Source organism: Oryctolagus cuniculus, chromosome 10 (genome assembly GCF_051225735.1).
Source record: "Oryctolagus cuniculus isolate XC-2025 breed Fujian yellow rabbit chromosome 10, ASM5122573v1, whole genome shotgun sequence".
NCBI lineage: Eukaryota > Metazoa > Chordata > Mammalia > Lagomorpha > Leporidae > Oryctolagus > Oryctolagus cuniculus.
Window position 1 is genome coordinate 88,395,441 of NC_142876.1, and position 17,378 is coordinate 88,412,818.

The window sequence follows — 17,378 nt, forward strand, 5'->3', positions numbered from 1 at the left end:
TGGTTTGTTCCCTTCCAATGCCCACAGGAATCTGGGAGCCAAGAGCCCAGCCCATGTGCATGTGTAGCAGGAACCCCATTAACTGAGCCATCACTCATTACTTGCCAGGATATGCATTAGTAGGAAGCTGGGCTCAGGAGCCAGAGCCAGCTATTGAACCCAAGTACTCCAAAGCGGGACGCAGGCATCTTTATTGGCATTGTAACCATGAGACTAAACACCAACTGCAGAAATTTTAAGAAGAGACTATCACTTGAACTTTGGGTTAGCGTCAGAATCCATATTTATCTAAAAGGGCTGTTAAAATATCCCTTCTTTTTGCAACAATGTATCTGCAGGAGACCAGATTGTCTTCACCTACCCCAACAAAAGCAGCACTTCATAACAGATTGAATGCAGAAACGTAAGGGTGCAACTGTCTTCTAACAATCGCTAAAAGAGATTTGCACTACTATTCTATGTTGCCAGTCCTTTCATTATTCTTTTATTTTGGAAAAGTTTTTATAAAAGTGTGTTATTTAGATTAAAATATGATGAGTTTATTATAGCTATTATTAGCAAACAAATATTTTAAACCTCCATTTTATTATCTAATGCACTACATATAAATATATAACACAGCATCCATAAAATTTGTTGGGAGTCTTTATCAATTTTTAAGCATGTAAAGAGAGCTGAAACAAAAGAGCTGACAATTGTGCTAGAGAAACTTCCATTTTCATCATTTTGAAAAAATTAATTACCGTATATGAATGGTACATATTTAAGGGGTACCATATATTTTTCTTAAAATTTATTTATTTGAAAGGTAGAGTGACACAGAGAGAGAGAGAGACAAAGAGATCTTCCATCTGTTGTTTCACTCCTCAAATGGCCGCAGTAGCGGGGGTGGGCCAGGCCGAAGCCAGGAGCCTGGAACTCCATCTGCGTCTCCCACATGGGTGGCAGCAATCCAAATACTTGGGCCATCTTCCCCTGCTCCCAGGGGCACACCAGCAGGGAGCTGGATCAGAAGCAGAGGAGCTGGGATTCGTATTGGTGGTTCCATATGGGTTTGCAAGTGATGGCTTAACCCACTGTGGCACAATTCTAGCTCCTACCATATAGTATTTTAATTTATGCATACATTGTATAGTGTCCAATTAGGGAGGATGTATCTGTCTCCTCATGTATTTAATGGTTCTTTATGGCAAAACAGTTAAAATTCTTCTAGTCTTTTAATTGAAAAATGTACAGTACATTACAGTGATCCACATTTTCCATTGTGTGTAATCAAACACCAGAACTTGTTAAGTCTAAGTATAACTTAAGAACTATTAATCAGTCTATCCAGCCCTCCCTCCCTCCTACTCCCCCCAAACTCTGGTAACCACTGTTGCACTCTTAACGTCTATGAGATCATCTCTTTTAGATTCTATACGTGAATGTGAGCCCGTCATACTTGTCTTTCTGGACTTGGCTATTTCACTTTCTTTTCTATCCATGTTGTTGCAAATGCCAAGACTTTGTACTTGGATGGCTCAATTATAATAGGTCTCAAACTCCCTATTAGATCACGTGATGAAAAAAACCTAGAGATACTGCCTCAGTGCATCCAAGCTGGAAAAATGTGTTCTGTTGTGTTTTTCTGATTGTGTTCAAGGGTTGGACCCTTCTCCTACTAAAGGCCTTTTTAAAAAATGTTTTAGGTTTGGAAGGATGAAAGGTAGACTTCCTTTTCTTCTTTCCTCTCCTCTCCTTTCCTCTTCTTTCTTCTTTCTTTGATCCAACCACAGTCCAACTTCACAATCCAGCATGAGTTTCTCCATAGGTCTCATTTTCCCCTGATTTATGCTAGACAGCTGTTTTCTGAGACAATCTTCTCTTTGCTATTCAGATTCTGTCCTCCACATCATTCCCTTTAGGTCATAGAGCTGTTTATGTTGATATCATGTCACCATCTGGTATCTTTTTATTCTTTCTCTTTTGCCCACATAGGTCTTTGCTGATAGAGCTAGTGGTCTTTTTATGACTTAGTGATTTCCAGGTCCAGAGTTAGAGCTGGGCCTATCCGTCAAGATGCCTGCATTCCACACTGAAGTACTTCAGTTAGATGGCCAGTTCCAGCTTCCTACTAATGTGTACCCAGCGGGCCACAGGTGATGCTTCTAGAAGCTGAGCTTCTGCCACCCAGATGGAAAACTCAGATTGAGTTCCCATCTCCCACCTGCTTATGGGCATTTGGAAAGTGAACCAATGGGTGGAAGTGCTCTCTGTCTCTCCTCTCAAATAAGTAAATATTTTGAAAAATCTATTTCTCTTTTTAAAAACTTAAATAAAAATGCAGAGATTTTTAAAAGTACTAGTTAAGATATCCAGCTGCTACCCTGTATTCTTAAAGAGCAGGAGCATAATATGTAACAGATTTTTAATTTTCTCTCTGAAGAAGCACTTCCTAAAATATGGTAGATGTGTGCAAGATGGTGGTACATATTTGCTTTAACTATAGCTAGCACGTAAAGCCTATCACTTCACAAATATTGCTTAGGGCAAGTCTCAGTTTTAAAAATGAACATACTGAAAGCAGAAATATAAACTCAGCATCACAGTGGGGCACAGGGATGGCATACTGTTAAGGTGTAACTTGAATGACTGGATTTGGAGAAACCATGTTCCAAAGGGAAGTATTGGGTTATAGCCTGTTATTGGTTTTTGCCTCATTAACTTCCATTTCAGAATTATTCATATATTTCCTTGATAAACTCTCTCAAATGGATTTTTCTTCAATCTAGCTGATTTAATTAAATAAAGCCCATATAAATGCCTTCTTCAGAATATTTTATATTTCATAATATAAAAAGTGAAAAGAATTTTATGTAAATAAGTCAATATTTGGCTAACGTGATATAATGTGTTAACTATAAATAATTACTCCTTAGGGTAAGCATTTCTTCCTCCTTCTTTTATAATACAGTTGCTGCTGTATTGGGAGGAGTATTTAAAAAAAGTACCTTACTAAGTATGCTTTATTTCATGATCAGAGTAAGCCGTGTGGCAACACATTTGACTGCAAATCAGAGACAGTACACAGTGCCTTGAGTAAGTTGGGACTCAGTGTTTTCTCACATATTGAAAATTCAAGAGACAGGTATTTATTTATGTACCCCAAAACGTAAGGGTCAACATCCTTTTCATTCCTGGTCACAAAACAGATGTTACAACTCTGGGAAGTGTATTTGTATTCTCAGAAGGAGGAAGAGAGGGGAGGGAAGGGCTGACACCAGATGTGCTGCTTTTGCCGAGGATCTCAAATGCTACCATTGAAGTACTTTCCTAGCACTTTTCTGCCCGAGTCCCTTGACCACCCATAACTGCAAAGGAGGCCAGGAAAGGCATATTTGGCTTTGTAGCCTCTGGAGTGAGAGGCCAAGACAGCAGTTATCAGTATGACTTTAGAATACTGAGTAAACAGTGAAAAAGTAGCATTCAAAGAGTAAAGATTAATGAAAGGGAAAAAGAAAATGAAAATAATAACAATAGTACTTCTTATCTGACTTTTGTTAATTGAGCCCTTACTTTATGCTAGATACTTCTACATGTAGCTTGCATCTATTATCTCATGTAGTTCTCAAATAATCCTAAAAAGTAGATAGCACTATCCCCTACTTACAGAGCGAACAACCAAAATCGAGTTGTAGGTCAAGGTCTTGGCGTGAAGCCAGGACTTGACCTGAGCTTCCTCTGTCTTCAGCATTGCTCCTCCTGAGACCGGCACTTAGAACATGTGGTTTTGTCTCTTGTAAATCCCATTTTACACTTGCCCAGAATTCTGCAGTAAATTACAACCAGCCTGAGATGCAGTGGGAATTTTCAGGCCTTGGTTAATGAGGCAGACTGAACCAACAATACTTGAGTTGTTCCAGCAAACGCTGCCACAGCACTTTCTTCTGCAGTAATTACCTTTTATCTTCTTAGGTGTTCTGCTCTTGAAACTCAATGCTGCAATTTGGAATTCCAACCGCAATGCACAAGTGATTTCTTTACAAATGAAATGCTTTTGGGTGAACTATTTTGGGGGGGTTCTTTGTGGAAGCAGTTCACTGAAACCCATTTGTTTATTCAGAGTTGTACTGTCAGCTACTCTGGGCCAATTATTTCAGTTTGTTTGTGCAAGGTCGCTTTCTGAGTTCAATCTTATATAGGTCAGTTAACTTTACCTGGAGATAAACTCTGTCTGATGGATTGATTCTTAGACTGGCTGTTGTGTGGGGTGATAGGCAAAGTTTTTTTTTTTTTTGACAGGCAGAGTGGACAGTGAGAGAGAGAGACAGAGAGAAAGGTCTTCCTTTTGCCGTTGGTTCACCCTCCAATGGCCGCCTTGGCCAGTGCGCTACGGCCGGCGCATCGCGCTGATCCGATGGCAGGAGCCAGGTACTTATCCTGGTTTCCCATGGGGTACAGGGCCCAAGCACTTGGGCCATCCTCCACTGCACTCCCTGGCCACAGCAGAGAGCTGGCCTGGAAGAGGGGCAACCGGGACAGAATCCGGCGCCCCGACTGGGACTAGAACCCGGTGTGCCGGTGCCACAAGGTGGAGGATTAGCCTAGTGAGCCACGGTGCCGGCCTAGGCAAAGTTTTTATTCACTCATTCAGCTGGCAAAGGATGCTGAAGATTCAGAGCTGAATGTGTGATCTCTGACAGAACTGTAAGGTCTGAGGTTCTACCTTGGTGAATTTATAGATCTAGATCCTAACTCTGAGCCTGCTATCCATTAGCATCTGGGAAAGGAGCACATGAACTGAAATTTGAAGTTACGTAGGAAATTTTGCTGTAAGAAGGCATTGCCAAGGAAATAGTCTATGCATTGGCTTAGTGATGAGAATTATTCATGATAGCAAGACACATTTACTGCACAATCTCTAGTACCATGCAGACATCATATGAAGTGAGGACTGTTCCCACTTTGCAGATGAGAAGATTGAGGTATAGAAAGTTTCATCATTGGCCCAGTGAGAGAGAACTCTGCAATCAACTAAACAGTGACTATGTTTGTTATTTAATTAGTGGAGGAATAAATGATAAATATGGACTGGCAGGTGGCAAAGCATAGTCTTAAAAATTATTCCACCACCAGGATCCATGCCCTTAATTTTCCTGAGAACTCCAAGGTTCAAGGGACAGGTGCACTGCTTCGCGTGGCTTTGTGATATGTGATCCATGAACTTGACAAATGTTAATGTTCCTGAAGATTCTTTGCATGTTGAGTTTTAGAGTCTGTAATTTCTCTCCTGGAAAATGGTAAAACATAATGTTAGGCATTCTTGTGTATGCTCTTTGCCCTGCATCTGGGCTGCAAGTTCACTGAAGACAGGCCCTTATGTGATTTCCCTAGGGCCTGGCACTGACTGAGGAGATCAGGGGCTGAGTGAGTTGTGTTGACTACTGAATCCTCGGGGCCTTGTGCAGGGCTGAGCGCACAGGAGGTACTCTGTAAATGTTCCTTGAATAAATGAGTACTGTGTTTATTTAATGAAAGGTTGGAGAGATAATGAATTTGGCCTGGGTCAACAATGAATCTTGATCATTCAGATGGTGCGCACATAATTTTATTTAAATTACTTAAGTGTTTAAGACAAAAGCGAGGTTTATTGGTCTCCACTCCTTCTCCTGTCCTGGTCCACCATCCTGACCACAAACTCACACCATTCTGATAGTAACCCAGTCCTGGGAGGAATTCTGAACTCTGGGACAGCTTTGCTTGGCCCTGTACTCTAAGGATGTGTGACCTAGGTCACTTTATTCTGGCCTGCTTAAAAGAAGTTCATGTTACAGTACCATTTTTATGAACAAATCAACTGCACATCATATTTTCCTTCTAATTCTTCCAAGCAAATACCAAATAACTAATTTCTCTCTTCACTTCCACTTACACCAAGATCCCCAGGTCAGAACAGAAAAGCTTCTGTGACTTAGAAGTTAGTTCTGTCTTTGCTGTAGGCCCACTCTGTCCAGCTCTTTACCTGCCATCTACATCTGGTTACTCAACACTCTGCTGTGGTTACTCTGAATTGAGATGTGTTGTAGGGGTGAAAAATACCAGACTTCAAAGACACAGCAGTAAATGATGGTGAAATATTTCATAATCATTGGTGTAATGGATACATGTTGAAATACTTTGGGCATGTTGGGTTAAATAAAATATATTGTAATTAATTTCATCCATTTAATGCTTTAGAATGTGGCTAACTAGAAAATTTAAAGTTACACACGTGTGGACTAGCAGTTAAGTCCTCACGTGGGGCCCTTGCATGCCATTTTGCAGTGTGGGTTTCCCAGTTTCCTGCTAATGCGCACCCTGGGAAGCAGCCTATGATGGCTCAAGTGCTTGGATCCCTGCCACCCACATGGGAGATTTTTACTGAATTTCAGATTCCTGGCTTTGGCCTGCCCAGTCATGGCTGTCAAAGGGACTTCGGGGGAATGAACCAGCAGTCAGAAAATCAATGTCTGTCTGTCTCTGTCTCTCTCTCTCTCCTCCTCTCCCTTTTCCCACCTCCCCTCTCCTTCTCTCTCTCTCTCTCTCTCTCTCTCTCTCTCTCTCTGACTTTCAAATAAATAAATACTTTGAAAATTACACACCTTCAACATTGGTACTCTCGAGGTGACAAATATGAATCTGATAAATACATAATCATTTTTATCTGCCCTGACTCCACTCTTCCCCAGTTTCCTCAACATTGCAAAAATCAATGAAAGTACACAAGCACCATCTGTGTCCATTATCAGATGCTCTGCTTTGTTTCCTTTCTTGACTGAATCCAAACTCAAGCTGTGCTTGAGTCCCCCATAGCTTTAAAATGTATTTCCTATTTGTATTGACTAATGGTAAAAATCCATTTAATTTTATATAGAAGCCCATAATATTTAATTGAAAGATAAAACTGTATGCATGCATTGTGGACAACCTGGTGTTCTGGGGTACCTATCCTTACACTGCAGAGTGGTTAAATCTAGCTAATTTATAAATGTATAACTTGATGTAGTTATCATTTTTGTGGTGAGAACCTTTAATATCCACTTTGCGTTTTTCAGGAATACAATGTGCCATCATTAACTTAGTCATCAAGCTGTGTAATAAATTAGGAACTCATAATTTTGGGAAAGGATGCATATTATGTCATTGAAAAGCTATAACTATCCTGAGACAGTGAGGAATTAGAATTAGCAGTGTTCTCCTAGTGAGAAAGCTCAACAAGGAAATAAAGTGTACTTACTTAAACCCAGCCCTGTTCCAGAAAGGCTTTTAACTTTCTAGTCAACCTGAATACAGGTGACTTGTCCAGGATGGCACAGTGGCATGAAAGCAAAAAAGTAATTACAGAAATGTAAGAAGACAAAGTCATCTTTTTGACTTTTTCTATCAGAACAGTAGTTCACAAATACAGTGTTTCATTATCAGCGATGAAAAGAAACTGTTTTGGAAAGGCTCAATTTCTTTAACTTTTTAGGGAGCAGAATTTTACCTGACTTCTTATATGACAATGTTCAAAAAGTTCATGAGAAGATGGAAATGTTTACTATTCTGGGCGTTACACAACATGCTCCTGTGTATCAAACATGGCACCACATAAATGCACAATTTTTACATGTTGGTGAAACATAAAAATTATTGAAAAAAGTATGTATTTTTTAAATTTATACTAAAAAACTGTAAGTTTCAAGACATTGTGTACCCCAGTATTTCTTTATCTTCATTTTTCACAAAATTCTTAAAGTAACCATGTATAAATTTTTTTAAAAATTTATATAATTTTGGCCGGCGCCGCGGCTCAACAGGCTAGTCCTCCGCCTTGCAGCGCTGGCACACCGGGTTCTAGTCCTGGTCGGGGCGCCGGTTCTGTCCCGGTGCCCCTCTTCCAGGCCAGCTCTCTGCTGTGGCCAGGGAGTGCAGTGGAGGATGGCCCAAGTGCTTGGGCCCTGCACCCCATGGGAGACCAGGATAAGTACCTGGCTCCTGCCATCGGATCAGCGTGGTGCGCTGGCCGCAGCGCGCCAGCCGGGGCAGCCACTGGAGGGTGAACCAACGGCAAAAGGAAGACCTTTCTCTCTGTCTCTCTCTCTCACTGTCCACTCTGCCTGTCCAAAAAAAAAATTTTATATAATTTTTAAATATAAATCAGAAGTACTGAATGCAAGTCTGACAGTATCTTTTGTATACTTTATGCATTCATTCATTTAGGAAGCTCTCAAGTGAGTGCCTACTTAGCAAGGTATGTCAGACTACTTCATATATTTTTTTTTGGAGAGGCAGACAGTGAGAGAGAGATAAAGGTCTTCCTTTTCCGTTGGTTCACCCCCAAAATGGCCACTACGGCCAGCATGCTGAGCTGATCCAAAGCCAGGAGCTTCCTCCTGGTCTCCCATGGGGTGCAGGGCCCAAGCACTTGGGCCATCCTCCACTGCCTTCCCGGGCCACAGCAGAGAGCTGGCTTGGAAAAGGGGCAACCGGGAAAGAATCCGGCGCCCCAGCCGGGACTAGAACCTGGGGTGCCGGCACTGCAGGTGGAGGATTAGCCAAGTGAGCCGCAGTGCTGGCCGCCAAACTACTTTAAAGACCAGTGCAATGGTTTGTTTGCTGTCAGATGTTTAACAACCATCTCTTTATTTTTAAAATGTATTGTTTTTTATTTGAAAGGCAGAGAGAGAGAGATCTTCTATCCACTGAATTATTCCCCAAATGCTAAAATACCCATAACAGCTAGCACTGGACCAAGCCAAAGCCACAAGCCTGGAACCCAATCCAGGTCTCCCAGTCAGCATCACCAGCTGATTCCCAGGGTGCGCATTAGCAGGAAGCTGGAATTGCAAGTGGAGGGAAAACGAGCCCAGGCATTCGAACATGGACCGTCAGCATATGAAGAGTTGCCGTAATAGCTGCTCCAGAGGCCTGCCACTGTGGCCACACACAGAACCTGTTTTGTAGCTTTGTAGCAGTTCCCAGTGGTCTCCAAACAGTCCTGCATCGGCTTGTATCAGCTTCTACTGTTCTGATAGAGACATCACTGCATGTGTATTTGGGGAGAAATGTGTGGCAGCACCTGTTAAATGTGATTTCCATCAGACAGATATCACAGATCTAACTAGCTTCTAATGCAAGCTAAAAGCAAAATGTGGTCCCATCATCGGGAGGCAATGAATTTGAGTATTAAAAATGTACAACCTTTGTTTTTAATTCAATTTAGCTGTAAGTCACATGATTTTTAAATACTGCATGATTTGAACACTGGCTCACAAAAGTTCCTGCTCTCACAAATCTGTACCAGCCAACTCCAGCACATCCCTGAGCCTGGAATTTGCAGGACCAAGACATCCTGACTGTGGTCTAGAACAAGGCCTCACTTTCCCCTCTCTCTCTGTTCCATGCAGATCAGCAAACAGCAGCTGCAGACTGTCAAAGACCGGTTTCAGGCTTTCCTGAATGGGGAAACGCAGATCGTGGCTGACGAAGCCTTCATGAACGCCGTCCAGAGTTACTACGAGGTAAGAATCATCACGCGTGAGCAGGCCAGGACTGCCCCAGCTCAATGCTGGTATTCTGAGCTATTGGTCGGTGGGAACAACAGCATTGGGTTGTACAGGACTATCCCTCCTAAGACTTGGTTCCAGTGTTGAGGAATGACTACATATTGCAATGGGGAAAACACTTGTCTTCCAGCTGATTCTTAGAGTAGGCAATCTGTTGAGCGTACCTTAAGAGTTAGATCCTGTTCATATTCCAATTTTTGCTGCTGCAGAGGCTAATGCTCAAAGAGATTAATTGGTCAAGGTCACACAGATGCTAAATGTTAAGACCTGAGTTATAGCCATCTCTAAGGGATGTGAGCGCTTCCCAACAAATGTGGCCTCACTAGCTTACTTAGTCTATAAAAATGCTGCTGTAGATTCTTTTCTGGAGGTTACACTTCTGTCCAAATTGAGTATTCACCTTCTGCAAAGGAAAGAGCAGGTCCTGAGAACATGTCATCGATAGTTAGAAGTCATAGGTAGAACTTGGTGGTTTATTTGTCAGTAAACTGGATTTGGAATTCCACAAGTATTTGTAGATTCTTCAGCATCCTTTCTCAATGTGTATATTGTCTCTTGTCTGTGCAGCATTCATGAAGTAGACATATCTTCCTTTGCAGTGTTTTCTTTTTAAATTTTACTTATTATTTGAGGGGCAATGTTACAGAGAGGGGGAGAAACAGAGACCTTTCATCTGTTGGTTCACACCTCACATGGCCACAAAGGCCAGAGCTGGGCCAGGCCAAAGCCCACATGAGTGCTGGAGCCCAAAGACTTGGGCCATCTTTTGCTGTTTTACCAGGCACATGAGCAGGGAGCTAGATTGAAAGCAGAGCAGCCAAGAGGACTCAAACTAACACCTGCATGGGATGCCAGCATTGCAGGCCACTGCTTAACCTGTTACACCACAATGCCTGCTCCCTTCAAGAATGATTATCTGTTCTTTGAAAAAAAACTATATTAATCCATTTTCTTGTAGGGCAGATAAACATTGTCTGTATTTGGAATCCAGATGTTTTATCCATTATCAAGGCTGGATTAAAGCCCCTACAAAGCAGTTCCTAAGCACTGGAATCTCATCCATCCTGCTATATGCAGTCTGAAGTACTGAGGCTCAGCTCTGAAGGAGGGGAATCCAGCACAGTCGGATTTCCTGGGAACTCTTCACCCATTGTCTTTGCTCCTTCATTCATTTCTTAAATTATTCAGCAGCAAATGATTTCAAAACAAGCATGTTGGTGTTTCTGCTTAGCTGGTGCTCAAGCCACATATAGGGATGCTTCAGAAAGCTTGTGGAAAACTGGAACTAAAGAATGTTAATTTTGTTGCAAAAAAATTTGAAATGCATGCAATTGTTCATAATACACATTTTCCTTGGATTTTTTTTTTTTTTTTGAGACCCCTTTGTACTTGGTCTGCACCTTGGGCTCTCCAGCCCACCATAGATGCTTTGAATATGTTAATTGTAGCCTTTGTGCAGAGGTGGTGACTAAGTAACACAGTCATTCCTGTTTGCAAAAGTAATTGACTCCTTTTTTATCATGGGGACAGTGGAACAAAATGTCAATGAAAATTTTTTGCTTTGCCATTTTCATTTTATAGTAAAGAGCCTTTGTGACATTTGTTAGTCCAACCATAGATTCACTGTTTTGAAGAAAATATTTTTGTATGTATGTATGTATTTTTTAAAGATTTTATTTATTTGAAAGTCAAGAGTTACACAGAGAGAGGAGAGGCAGAGAGAATGAGAGATCTTCCATACACTGGTTCACTCCTTAAATGGCCACAATGGCCGGAGCTGGGCTGATCTGAAGCCAGGAGCCAGGAGCTTCTTCTGGGTCTCCCATGTGGGTGCAGGGGCCCAAGGACCTGGGCCATCTTCTACTGCTCTCCCAGGGCATAGCAGAGAGCTGGATCGGAAGAGGAGCAGCCAAGACTAGAACCGGCATGCTGACACTTTAGGCCAGGGCGTTAACCCACTGCACCACCGCGCTGGCCCCATGTATTCATTTATTTATTCATTTATTTGAAAGAGTGACAGAGAGAGAGGGGGAGATAGAGAGATCTTTCATTCATTGGTTCATTCCCCAAAATGGCTGTAATGCCCAGGACTGATTGAGGCTGATGCCAGGAACCCAGAAATTCATCTGGGTCTCCCATGTGGGTGGAAGGGGCCCAAATACTTGGGCCATCTTCTCCTGTTTTCCCAGGCACATTAGCAAGGAGCCAAATCAAATGCAGAGTAACCTGGACCCAAACCAGCACTCTGATTAGAAATCCTAGCATCCTAAGCAGCAACTTAACCTTGGACATCACAACATAGGCCCCTTAGACTCCTGTCATACACTATTTTCCCGATGAAATTCCTGATGGATCTGCTTTACTTGTCAAGTTCGTTTTCATGGTTGTCCAAATATAAGCATTTTTAAATTTTGCAAATAACACCCATTATTGCCAATGAGCATCACACATGCTGCTTGATCTGATGAGATACAATTTTTCAGCTGAATTCCACGCAGAGGAGAAATGAGATTTGGAATCAAAGTGATACATGGCAGCAAATGACTTGAATATGCTTAACAAAAAAATTTTGTTAAGAAGCCGCCTGGGGAATGTGGTTAATATCCCCCATTTTTCAACTTTTGAAAGCTGATGGGAGAGTAATGAGAGAACCCTTGTCAGAGCAGGCAGACCCTTCTCAGTAGTACTCCATGTTTAGAGTCATTCACCAGAATTTATAAATTTGTAGATTGCAAATCTTAATTAGAAAGCTCATTTGACTAATGATATAAATTAAAAGAAAGTACCATTTCTACCTATTAATTAAATTTGAAAATTGATAGTCATCAATGTGTTAATGAGTGCCTGGGAATTGCCATTTTGTGTGTAGGGATTCTGATATTGGCTAGTTTATTGGGAAGGAGTTGGTTTTAGTCCAGTGAGGATGCTGAGTGTTTGATGTGAGGGTTTCAATGACCTAGGCAAGAAGCTGTGCTGTGGGTGAGGCACCTACTGTCTTCATCATTGCACCTTCAGAACGTCTTAGGTTCACTTTGCCAGGGAGGTCGAATCCTCTGAAGCAAAGACCTTCAATCCAGGAATCAGGACTAATGTTTTCCTGGTGAACCCACCAAGTGAAAGAGATCTTCCTCGCTGTGATGTCAGTCACCTGGCTGTGATGTCAGTCACCTCTCTGATATCATTCAACTACGGTGGAGAAGCCACTGGCTCTTCTTTCCCCCTCTGTGTATCCCTGGGAGCCTCTCTGTTGGTCATGACTCATGGTATTACAGGGGACAGACAACTAATTCAAATTGGCTCAAGCCTCACAAGAAATTTATTTCCTCAAGTAACTTAACATTCCAGGAATGGGATCCATGGCTGGATCCAGAGACTCCGAAGGCTCCAGCAGGATGTTCAATTTCCCCCATACTTGCACTCTGCTCTTCTCTGTTTTGGCTTTGTTTTGGGGCACGTTCTCTCCCTGCAGCAGGCACTATCAGAGGAGAGAGAGAAAGAGAGAGGAAGAGGGTGAGGGAGAGAGAGAATGCTGAGAAGCTCAGCCAAGGCCTCAGGATGACTTGGTTGGGCTGACATGGGCCGTGTGTCTGTCCTGGAGCCAGCACAATAGAAGGGAATAGAGGCCGCCGCCGTGGCTCACTAGGCTAATCCTCCGCCTTGCGGCGCCGGCACACCGGGTTCTAGTCCCGGTCAGGGCGCCGGATTCTGTCCCGGTTGCCCCTCTTCCAGGCCAGCTCTCTGCTGTGGCCAGGGAGTGCAGTGGAGGATGGCCCAAGTGCTTGGACCCTGCACCCCATGGGAGACCAGGAAAAGCACCTGGCTCCTGCCTTCGGATCAGTGCAGTGCGCCGGCTGAGGTGTGGCGGCCATTGGAGGGTGAACCAACAGCAAAGGAAGACCTTTCTCTCTCTCTCTCTCACTGTCCACTCTGCCTGTCAAAAAAAAAAAGGGGGGGGGGCGGGGAATAGAGGACCAAAGAGTTAAAACCTGGGACTAATGCTACTGTGGTACCTGACTAGAGGATCAGCCCAGTGGAGCCATTTGCAGTGAAAGTGAAATGATTTCCCAATAAGAAGTTAGGGTGCTTTTTACCAAAGTAAGGGAAATGTAGGTTTGGCAGACAAAACTAAGATATGCTCCTTCTCAGTTTTCTCCCTCTCTCTGACACACACATTAGCACTCACACACATACGCATGTTCTACCCCACAACTACTTAGTGGCCTTGAACCAGGAGGATAACAACCCATTCTCAAAGCATTGGTTCCAAGGCGGAAAGCCAGGCGAGGAAGGGGCAGATGGCAGCATGATTCAGAGGATGAGCTCAGTGTCCGACAGGTGGGGCTGAATTCTAGTTCTGCTGCATGCTGGCTGTGGGACCTTGGCTGGGGCTGAACCACCACCCACTGTGCCACAACACTGGCTCCTTTGGTATATGTCTGGGCATTTACCATGCATATATACACATAAAGATACTGGATTTCTATATTAAGGTAGAAAACCACTACAAGGATGGCCCACTTTTTTTATTTAGTACAGTTGTCAGTCACCTTCCTACTGCTCCAGAAATCACACATATGACACACTCTTACACTTACTCACACACCTTGTCACTAGGGTGTCCTCGGTCCAGCGCCGTGCTCCAGTCCACCAGCCACACCTCACCCTTAACATGGGAAGGCTCTTGTTTAACAATGTGTCAAGGAAGAAAAATGTACTTTTAGATCTTTTATTTGTTTAAAAGGCAGAGCAGCAGACAGAGGAAAAGAGAATTCCATCCACTGGTTCAATGGCTGAGGCTGGACCTGGCCAAAGCCAGGAGACTGGAATTCAATCCAGGTCTTCCACATGGGTGAAGGAACCCAGCTACCTTAGCCATCACCTGCTGCCTCCTATGCTGCGCGTTAGCAGGAAGCTGGGTCAGAAGCTGTTTTGGGGACTGAACCTAGAACTCCAGTGTGGGATGCAGGCATCCCAAGTGGCAGTTCAACCCACTGTGCCACATGCCTGTCCCCAAAATGTCTTTTCGGTGACTACATGGTATAAAACAGCAGCTCCCTTTTATCACATGCATGCCCTATTGTCAGCAACATGCCAGTTGGTATGCATAATCACATTGGATCCTTACCAAGGTCCTACAAGCTAAGATTGTTACGGTCCCGTTTTAAAGGGAAGACAGTACAGGCGGCTTACGTTGTTCCAGTGACAAAGGTTGCAGGCTGTAGAGCTAGGATTTGAACCCAGGTGCTCTGACATCAGCACACATGCTGATGTGGCTACATACAAAGTGGCTATTCCTTCTGTGATTTTTGTACCATTTGTTATTATTAGCCATCAGGTTTGTCTGAGTTTCTTTTTCCTCTTATTTTCTCTAGCATCTAGGGTTTTTTCTTATGTACTTGGGAACAAGATGCTTTTTCAGAGCGGGAAATTTTCTCTCTTGGCTTCTCAGCCTATCGGCAAAACAGGGGACCTGAATCAGCCTCACCCTGTAACATGTGCAGCCACCAGGTTCCAAAGGGTTTCAGAAACAACTTGAGGTGGGTTGGCTGTGGTCATGGAGGGAAGGGCTGATGGATGAGGTCAGCTGTTGGATTGACTTTGCCTTTCACAATCCCATATTTGTTGGTTTATCTCCCGTCTCTCGTTATGACCTGTCTGGAAGTTGGCAAAGAAGAGACGATTTATGGACATGCCTGCATGGAACTGCGCCTGGGGTTGCAGTCTCTTGTGACAGACCCTGAACAACAAAAACAGAAACAAACAAACAAAAAAATACAGATGGGAGCTCCCAGCACAGATGATTTGCAATGGCTGCTCAGGAGATACATAAGCACTTAGTGTCTGGATTCATTACAGAATGAGTCTGGCCCTGGCCTCCATTCCTGTTTTGACAGATGAGACGCCAAGACTGATGATGTGCCTGGAAAATTAGCTTCCTGCTGCCACCTTCTCTCCACATGGCTTTCTTGCCTCCTTTTAGTCCTTCCTCTTTGCTCAAGCATTGGCCTCCTTCCTCCGCAGTCTTCACATCCCACTCATCTCCCATTCTTCCTGGGGCCTGGGAGTCATAGCTTCCCTCCGGATCAAGCCATCTGCCCAAAGTCTTCTCCGTTTGATCCTCATCAAAGAAAGAAGGTTGGATTAACCTCATGTTAGTGTTAGGGTTAGGGAGGTTAAGTAGTTTATCTAAGATTATCCATTGCTAGATAGATCAATATTTATTGAATGGCTGCTATGTGGGAAGCAGGTAACATGTCCAGGATTCATGGGTCACCTAGGCAGGTATGGACACCAGCTGGAGCTACAATGCCAGCATCCTATTTCTTACCTCTTCTTTTCAGCTCCTATAGAACATTTAGCCTAAGTCACATGTTTTTGAGAGACCAGTATATTGTACCTGCTGGTTTTACCTTTTTATCTTTATCCAGACAGTTTTACCCAGTAGGGTCTCTGCCAGGGCAGTTGGCTTTGTTCTTATCATCCACATATGCACTAGCAAATCCTTGCTGAACTATGTGCCAGACAGCTATGTGCCAGAAACGATCTTAGGCACTAAGAAGAAGTATTAGAAAAAAAATACAGATACATCCCTGCGTTCCTGCAATATATAGTCCAGCTGGAGATTCAGATGTTTTCAAAAGTCACAAGAACAGGCCGGCGCCGCAGCTCAATAGGCCAATCCTCCGCCTTGCGGCGCCCGCACACCGGGTTCTAGTCCCGGTCAGGGCACCGGATTCTGTCCCGGTTGCCCCTCTTCCAGGCCAGCTCTCTGCTGCAGCCCGGGAGTGCAGTGGAGGATGGCCCAAGTGCTTGGGCCCTGCACCCCATGGGAGACCAGGAGAAGCACCTGGCTCCTGCCTTCGGATCAGCACAGTGCAGCTGGAGCACTGCGGCCATCGGAGGGTGAACCAACAGCAAAGGAAGATCTTTCTCTCTGTCTCTCTCTCTCACTGTCCACTCTGCCTGTGGAAAAAAAAAAGTCACAAGAACAAGGACAAAAGGCAGCTTTGGAAGAGAAGAATAAAACAGTTTATAACTGGGGCACACTCCAGCTTTTTGGGACACTGGTGTGGACAGATGTGGATAGAGTGTAGCTCCATTGTAGACTGAGAATTTCTGAGTCACCCCTGATGTTCATGAGAGCTGACAGCGAAGAATTCACCTCTTTGCCTCCCCCCACCATCAACATCGTTTACTTGTCCTCCTACAAGTTCCTCTTCACCTGCCTCCCTGCCTATTCTCTGACACTTTCCCATAATAACAACAGAGAATATGAACTTACCTGTGCCCTGTCCCAGCTTAAAACCAATTGTGGCTTCACAGTGCCCTTAAAATGCAGACCAGCAGCCTGAATGCCTCCTCCCATGCCCTTGGCCAGCTGGCCTTTCCCACCTACCTCTATCAGTCACTCCACGTCTTATTGCCACAGTCATGTTGGCTTCTCCCAATTTCCTCAGGCCCTCTGGGTCTTTTCACACATAGCTTCTTCTCCTTGAACTGCAGTTTGACTTAACTCTCTACCTATCCATCTTTCATGCATGATGTCAACGGTGTTGCCTTTCAGGAGGGCTTCCTTGATCACATAATTGAATAGATTCTTGGGTATAGGCACACTTGGATTCCAGTACTTCCATGGACAGCACTTATTCTAGATTGTAATTCTCTTTGTATGTGACTATTAGGATGATGTCTTTTGAATTCCATGAGAACTGAATCTCTGTTTCCCCCGCCATTGTATCCCTGGCCCCTAGCACCGGGTCTTCTACTTAGTATGTATACATATGGGATCATGAAGAAGATTATAAACATTGC

At 43.6% G+C, this 17,378-nt stretch overlaps 1 protein-coding gene across 14 annotated transcripts in view; it reads left to right on the forward strand.

Annotated features, from left to right (window-relative positions):
- The window catches only part of CADPS (calcium dependent secretion activator), a 519,824-nt gene that overhangs the window by 118,213 nt on the left and 384,233 nt on the right, over positions 1-17,378 (forward strand). For all 14 annotated transcript variants that reach the window (XM_051851514.3, XM_051851515.3, XM_089305485.1 and 11 more), the window contains exon 2: positions 9,408-9,521. In XM_051851514.3, coding sequence (XP_051707474.1) covers positions 9,408-9,521 — 114 coding nt within the window. The remainder of the gene's footprint in view (positions 1-9,407; positions 9,522-17,378) is intronic.